The following is an 8,015-nucleotide window of genomic DNA, read 5'->3' as shown; positions in this document are numbered from 1 at the left end:
AAGACGCAGAATCTAAAGCAGGCTGCAGGCTCCAAGCTGTCAGCCCAGAGCCCAATGTGGGGCTTGAACTCATGGACTGTGAGATCATGACCTGAGCCAGTGGAATGCTCACCCGACAGAGCCACCCAGGTACCCCCAAAGTTGCCATTTTCCTTACAATAATTCTTTCCCATTAATTTCTTCTGTTTTTTTAAATCATGTATTATGTCTCATACATGTAGCATTAAGGTACATTTCTTGGTTGTCTGTTCAGTTCTAGCTTCTTTCTCTCCTTACTCTTTATGAGAATATTGGATTCTGTCATCTACACCTTGAAAACCCACTGGTAATTTGATCATGAATGTATTTAGCTGGTAAAGTAACTTATAATTTAGGATTTTTTGCAATACTCAGCTATACCTTCCAGAAGGTAGTATACTACTATACCTTCTGAACCTAGTCTTCTTTACTTTCTGAAAATGACTATTTCACACCTCAGTCTCAGCTGATGATCTTACCCCATATGTACCTCACGTAGAACAGAACATGAAGTATGGGGTAAGAAAGGGAAGGCAGATAAGAAAGGGCAGCCCCTTATCTTTTCTCATCAAACCTCCTGCCCATGTGTATGTACCTGTATGATCATGTTTGGTTCCCCCTTTACAACTATCTATTAAAGGCAGACCCCTTCACCAGTACTCTGAATCCCCAGTCTCACATACCTACCAAAGATTTTGTTCCTGCAGAATCTCTTTAATCTCAAACCATTTTCTTTTTCTCTGCTGGATCATCACCACAGGGATACAAATATGCTCTGATTATCCCATCATAAAGAACCCTTTTGAATCACCAAAAAAATATCCGTGTGTGTGTGTGTGTGTGTGTGTGTGTGTGTGTGTGTGTGTATACCACATCTTTCTCATACATTCATCTGTTGATGGACATTTGGGCTCTTTCTGAAATTTGGCTATTATTGATAGGGCTGCTATAAACATTGGGGTGCATATGCCCCATTGAATCAGCATTTTTGTATCCTTTGGATAAGTACCTAGTAGTGCAATTGCTGGGTCATAGGGTAGTTCTATTTTTAATTTTTTGGGGCACCTCCATACTGTTTTCTAGAATGGCTGCACCAGTTTGCATTCCCACCAATGGTGTAAGAGGGTTCCCTTTTCTCTGCATCCTCACCAACATCTGTTGTTTCCTGAGTTGTTAATTTTGGCAATTCTGACAGGTATGAGGCGGTATCTCATCATGGTTTTGATTTGTATTTCCCTGATGATGAGTGATGTTGGCCATCTTTTCGTGTGCCTGTTAGCCATCTGTATGTCTTCTTTGGGGGCACGTGGGTGGCTCACTTGGTTAAGTGTCTGACTCTTGGTTTCAGCTTGGATCATGATCTCACGGCTTGGTGGATTTGAGCCCCACATCAGGCTCTGTGCTGGCAGCATGAAGCCTGCTTGGGATTCTCTCTCTCCCCCGCTCTTTCTTCCCCTCCCCCACCTGCACTTTTTTTGTCATTCTCAAAATAAATAAACTTTAAAGAAAAAACCTTATATGTCTAGTTTGGAAAAATGTGTGTTTATATCTTCAGCCTATTTCTTCACTAGGTTGTTTGGTTTTTGGGTGTTGACTCCGATAAGTTCTTTATAGATTTGGGATATTACCCTGTATATGATATGTCATTTGCAAATATCTTCTCCCATTCAGTAGCTTGTCTTTTAGTATTGTGGATTGTTTGCTTCACTGTACAAAACCTTTTTATTTTGATGAAATCCCAATAGTTTATTTTTGCTTTTCCCATGCCTCAGGAGACATTTCCAGTAAGAAGTTGCTCCAGCTGATGTCAAAGAGCTTGCTGCCTGTTTTCTCTTTTAGGATTTTGATGATTTCCTGTCTCACATTTAGGTCTTTAATCCATTTTGAATTTATTTTTGTGCATGGTGGAGGACAGGGGTCCATTTCATTCTCTTGCATGTTTCTGTTTAGTTTTCCCAACACCACTTGTTGCAGAGCCTCTTTGTTTTCTATTGGACAGTCTTTCCTGCTTTGTCAAAGTTTAATTGACCACGTAGTTGTGGGTTCATTTCTTAGTTTTCTATTCTGTTCTGTTGATCTATGTGTCTATTTTTGAGCCAGCTCCAAACTGTCTTGATCCGTATATTTGGGGTATTTTTTGTGGTTGTTTTTCTTTTAATATTTATTTATTTATTGCCAGAGTCCAGCTCCAGCAGTTCCTGGGGTCCCTGAAGGAAGGACTATGTCAGCATGAGAGAGTGATGAGAGAGCCACAAGTTTCTGTCTTGATCACCAGGCAGGCATCTCTGCTCTGTCGGTTTTTTTTACTTTATTTACAAATCAAGTGTTAACATGACCTCAAAAAAGTGGAATTTTTACTACAAATAGTTCCCAGTGATAAGATGCTTTGAAAAGTGTGCAGAAACAGGTTTTATAGATGCAGTTTTGCAGAACTACTTTAATTTCAGTGAGGTAGTTAATTTTTACAAATAATAGGATAACAGGATATTCTCAGTGAAAAGCACATAACATACACATTTGTTTAAACCAGTAGTAAATCTTACAACTAAGAAGATAGCAGGATAGCAAACATGTTTGTTTCTATCAATAACACTAAGATTCAGGCATAGGTTAGGAGTCATTCTGTCTGGCTCACAAAAGGAAGAAGGTATTTGCGCTGGTTAGTAAGTTGCTTGTGCAAACCTTGTTATTTGATGTTGAAGGTTTTAGCACCATAGGAGTCCTAGATATGCTGGCCTTTGTATACGAGTTTAAGTTTCAAATACTCTTACCCATCCTCATAATGGATATCAGTGTAAGGGAAGGTATTTGTGGCACCAATTAGCAAAGGTATGGCAGTAACTTATGTCTGGCTCTTGTCTGTTTCTTATCTCTAAGTTAGGCTCTTTTTCTCCAGGCCAGAGTTAATAGTAACTCTTGTGTTCTTTAACCCCCTCTGTTATCTGTGTTGTGGGTTTGTAAGGCTCATTAAAAGAGCCTGTCGACAAATATCTGCAATTCTTTGTCTAAATTCTTCTTTGTAGAGGTGGGAATATGCTTCTTCTCATGAGGTATCTGGTGGGAAATATCAGTCTGATTTGGAACATTGTGAGGCCTAATCAATAACAGCAGTCCCATTTCCAATATGAGCCAATAGTAGAAGGAGATACTAGTTTCGCTTCATGGCAGGAAGTGTGGAAATGTCTGCCATTTACTTGCTGTAACTGTGTCATCCAGAAAGGCCAATGTGACTCCCAGCAATTTGTTGTTTATTATTTACTTATTTATTTATTTATTCATTCATTCATTCGTTCATTCATTCATTCATTCATTCATTCATTTTTGTGGGTCTTGGGGCAGAGAGGGAGATCTAACATCTGAAGCAGGCTCCAGGCTGAGATCATGACCTGAGACAAAGTCATATGCTTAACCTACTGAGCCACCCAGTTGCCCTGATCACTCCACTTTGTAGTATAACTTGAAGTCCAGAATTGTGATGCCTCCAGGTTTACTTTCTTTTTCAAGGTTGCTTGGCTCTTCTAGGTCTTTTGTGGTTCTCTACAAATTATAGGATTGTGTGTTCTAACTCTGTGAAAAATGCTGTTGATATTTAATAAGGATGACATTAAATGTGTAGATTGCTTTGGGTGGTATTGACATTGAACAATACTTGTTCTTTTAATCCACAGGCATGGAATGTTTTCCTATTTCTTTGTGTCATCTACAATTTCTTTCATAACTGTTCTATTGTTTTCAGAGTACAGATCTTATACCTCTTTGGTTAGGTCTATTCCTAGGTATCTTATGGGTTTTAGTGCATTGTAAATGGGATTGATTCTATGATTTCTATTTTTGCTTCTTCATTATTGGTGTATAGAAATGCAACAGATTTCTGTACATTGATTTTGTATTCTGCAACTTTACCAAATCATATATCTGTCCTAGTAATTTTTTTGTGTGGAATCTTTGGCATTTTCTGTACAAAGTACCGTGTCATATGTAATTAGTGAAAGTTTGACTTCTTTCTTGCTGATTTGGATGCCTTTTACTTATTTACTTTTTAAAGATGCTCAGTCTGTTGAGCATCTGACTTCGGCTCATGTCGAAGACCAGCTCCAGCAGGTCCAGGGCTCCCCTGAAGGATGGACTGTGTTGGTGAGAGAGAGTGAGAGAGCCTCAAGTTTCTTTCTGATTACGAGGCAGGCATGCCTGCCCTTCTGGCAGGCATCTCTGCTCTGTCTGGTTCTCAAGCTTTATTTATGGTGAAAGGTACAAGGACTTCATAGACGATTTTTACAATTTTCCAGGACATGGATTCTGTAGAAGTTACAATTCTAGTAGTAATGATTGTCATAAAAAAACTTAACTACAGGCATTCAAGTTGCCATAGATATTTTTTACAAAACCTCAAGTCTGGCCTTAAGGAAGTGACCTTTAACCAAGAGGCAAACAGCATTGTTTAGTAAAGGTCAATATTTATAAGTAAGTGTCTTTAGGCTGTTTTTAACTCTAGGAGATAGTTCCTAAAAAACAGGGTTCTCAGGAAACATAATGCCTGCTCTCATAGTCCTAGAGATGATTGATACATTTTACTGCAGTAGTGACTTTTACATAGGCGATCAGGCCCAGAAGGTAGTCAGATATCAGTTAATTGCTTAGGAGGTAAATTATATGTTGTATTATGATGTATCTAGTTTACTCATCTCTTTCCTGACCAGGTATAATCATGCCTCAGGGACAGAGCAGGGGACAGGTAGCTCCTGACACTAATCAGCAAAGCACTCAGGTTTGGTGCCCAAGCAGAAATGAAAGTTTCAAGAGGGTAGATTTTGGGAGCTGTCTGGGGGCAAGAGACCATGCAAACTTGTCCTACCCTTACCAGGAATTTTCACTCTACCTGTACGTTCAGATAGCTCCCCACAGACTGAAGTCATGATATCGTGGTTCATGAGTTCAAGCCTCATATCAGGTTCTGTGCTGACAGCCTGGAGCCTGGAGCCGGCATGGATTCTCTCTCTCTCTCTCTCTCTCTCTCTCTCTCTCTCTCTCTCTCTCGGTCACTTGCTCACTCTTGCACTCTCTCTCTCAAAAATAAACATTAAAAATGGATTTTACTTAAATTTTCAGTTTGTTAACATACAGTGTTAATATTAATTTCACGTGTACAATTTAGTGCTTGAAACTTACAGTGCCAAGGGCACATTACAAGTGCACTCCTTAATCCCCATCACTAGTTAACCCATCCTCCCACCTACATCGCCTACTGAATTTCTTTCCTCTGTCTATCCATAGACCTTGCTTTGAATAGTCAATTAACTAAATTTTCTTAGACTAGATATAGGAAAATAGGAGAAGGAAAAGAAGAGGAGCAATGAGATGAACATGGGAAAAGTTTATAAGAAAATGACTTCTCTTTACATCTATAAAATCTCATCATGATGAAAGATTCTAACCTTCAGAAAGACTATTTTGCAGTCACTCTCCTGAGAGCCCCTTTGACATCCTTGTTTCTCAGACTATAAATGATTGGGTTCAGCATGGGTGTCACTGCTGAGTAGAACACAGAGATCATTTTATCCCTTTCATTCATTATCTTGGAGTTTGGCCTCATGTAGGCAAATATTGCTGAGCCATAGAAGAGGACAACAACAATGAGATGGGAGCCACAGGTAGAGAAAGCCTTGAGTCTCCCCTCCCCAGATTGCATCTGGATCACAGTGGAGATAATATTCCAGTAGGAGACAAGGATCAGGCAGACAGGAGCCAAGAGGATGACCACGCCCATTGCAAAGATGGCCATTTCTGTGCTGTAGGTATTTGTGGAAGCCAGCTTCAGGAGGGCAGGAGGTTCGCAAAAAAAATGGTTAATGATATTGTTCCCTTGGTAAGGCAGACACAGTGTGAATGTGGTATCCACCAGAGATACTAACGCTCCACTGACCCAGGATCCTAAGGCCAGCTGGACACATAACCAATGTGTCATGATAGAAGAGTAGTGCAGGGGCTTGCAGACAGCCACATACCGGTCATAGGACATCACTGCCAGCAGAGCGCACTCTGTACACCCAACCAGAAGTAAAACAAATATCTGAGTTGAGCATCCAGCAAAGGAAATGGTTTTCCTCTTTACCAGGAAGTGGACTAGCACCTGGGGCACCGTGGTAGTAGAGAAACAGAGATCAGCAAAGGACAAGTTTCTAAGGAAAAAGTACATGGGCGTGTGGAGCCTGGAGTCTGTGTGGATGAGCACAATGATAAGCAGATTTCCCAGTACAGTCAGCAGGTAGATGATCAGAAAAAGGAAGAAGAGCAGGAGTTGTGTGTGTGGATCCTGTGAAAGGCCCAGGAAGACAAATTCAGTCACATAGGTTTGGTTTTCTTCTCCCATGAAAATTTATTACTGTTTGTAAGTCAGCACCAAGGAAAGAAACATAAATTGGTCAGTTATTTAAAAAATGTATCTGGGTAACTTAGGTATTTTATTAATCAGCTTTGGAAATGAACTATTAATTTCTATCTCTTAATAAATTCCATATGTCAGAAGATAGAGCTCTCTTTTTACTCAGTAGTTTTGACTGAAGAAAGTCATTTCTGATTTTCTATCCCCTTGAGTCTTTTAGTAGTACCAGAGGGGCAGAAGTCATCCCTAATATGCTACATGACCAAACCTTAGCAGGACTACTTATAGTCCTGGGAAGACAATAGTGAGGTTCAGGGTGCATCCTTTCTTTTATGTAGGTCTGGGAAGCAAACAAATTGATGTTGCAATCAGTTCGGTTGTTATGCTGAAAACTGTCTGATAACATTTGTGAAGGCTGATTGTTTTCATTATTTTTGCAAAACAATCCTGAAGCACTCTGCGCATGGAATGGGAAATTAAAGGAAGATGTAGTAGCCTGTGATCCTGGCACTTAAATAAATTCTCCCCTCATTTGTTTTTGGTGTGAAGAGGATGCCAAGGAACATCAGTAAAAATAACTGTGTCAGTGACTGTTGCACTCAGTAGCATCCTTTAAATATGTCTTTATCTGTTCTTCACACATTCTCCCTCTTTAAGTAAGGTCCTTTGGCAATAATAATACTAATTATAATGTGTTGGGTCCTGGCCTGATGCCATCATTGTTTCTACACTTATTTTACATCTGCTCATTTGAGGCGGTTATCGTCATCCCCAGTATATAAATAATGAAAAAAGACTCAAAAAACATTGTAAGCTTTCTCACTTTTTCTGTAACCTGCAATTTTTTTCCTTTCTTACTCAGAAACCCATTGTAAAGAAGGTTCAACTTTCATGCAATTGTTTCTGCTTATTCCTCACATCCTCTCCTTGAAGACAGATCCATAGACCTTCATTTTATGAGTTTAAGAACTAACCCACTATGGCAGAGCTATCTGTAGGCACAAAAATACAGTCAGATATATATCATACATCTGGGACCTTCCCCAAAGGACAACAGAAAGAATTAAAGGAACAAGTCTTCAGAAAAGTGATACAAATTATTTGTAAATTACCTGATTGCATACCTTTAAAAAATCAAAGAGGGGAGTGCCTGGATGGCTCAGTCAGTTAAGTATCTGAGTCTTGATTTCAGCTCAGGTCATGATCTCATCTCAGAACATGATGGGCTCTGCACTGTCATGACAGCATGGAGCCTGCTTGGAATTCTCTTTTTTTCTCTCTCTCTCTGCCCCTCCTCTGCTCTTGCAACCTTCTCTCTTTTTCTCTCTCTCAAAATAAATAAGTAATCTTTAAATAAAAGGAATAAATACCACAAGGAGTAATTTAGGCTTATGATAACCAGTAAGAAATGTGATCTTGTACAAGATGACTAACTGAACACTGTTGTGTTTATACTAAAATAAACAAGTAGAAATCTTAGCAAAAAATAAAAATTTCTCCACAGTAGCTTAATCTTAGCAAAGTGTACACCTAAGAAGTATTCATGATCTATTTGAAGAAAACAATGAAGTGTAATACCTGAATAAATGGACACAATAATTTTATAAACAAAATAGCA

General features: G+C 39.3%; 1 protein-coding gene across 1 annotated transcript; it reads right to left on the bottom strand.

The window, feature by feature from the left end:
• Window positions 1-5,461: 5,461 nt before the first annotated feature.
• LOC115306577 (olfactory receptor 2D3-like) lies at window positions 5,462-6,385 on the bottom strand. The gene has a single exon (XM_029957059.1). The coding sequence runs from the start codon at window positions 6,383-6,385 to the stop codon at window positions 5,462-5,464; it is 924 nt and encodes a 307-aa protein (XP_029812919.1).
• Between the last annotated feature and the right edge of the window lie 1,630 nt (window positions 6,386-8,015).

Source organism: Suricata suricatta, chromosome 11 (genome assembly GCF_006229205.1).
Source record: "Suricata suricatta isolate VVHF042 chromosome 11, meerkat_22Aug2017_6uvM2_HiC, whole genome shotgun sequence".
Lineage (NCBI taxonomy): Eukaryota > Metazoa > Chordata > Mammalia > Carnivora > Herpestidae > Suricata > Suricata suricatta.
This window is presented reverse-complemented; position numbering and strand designations above follow the sequence as displayed.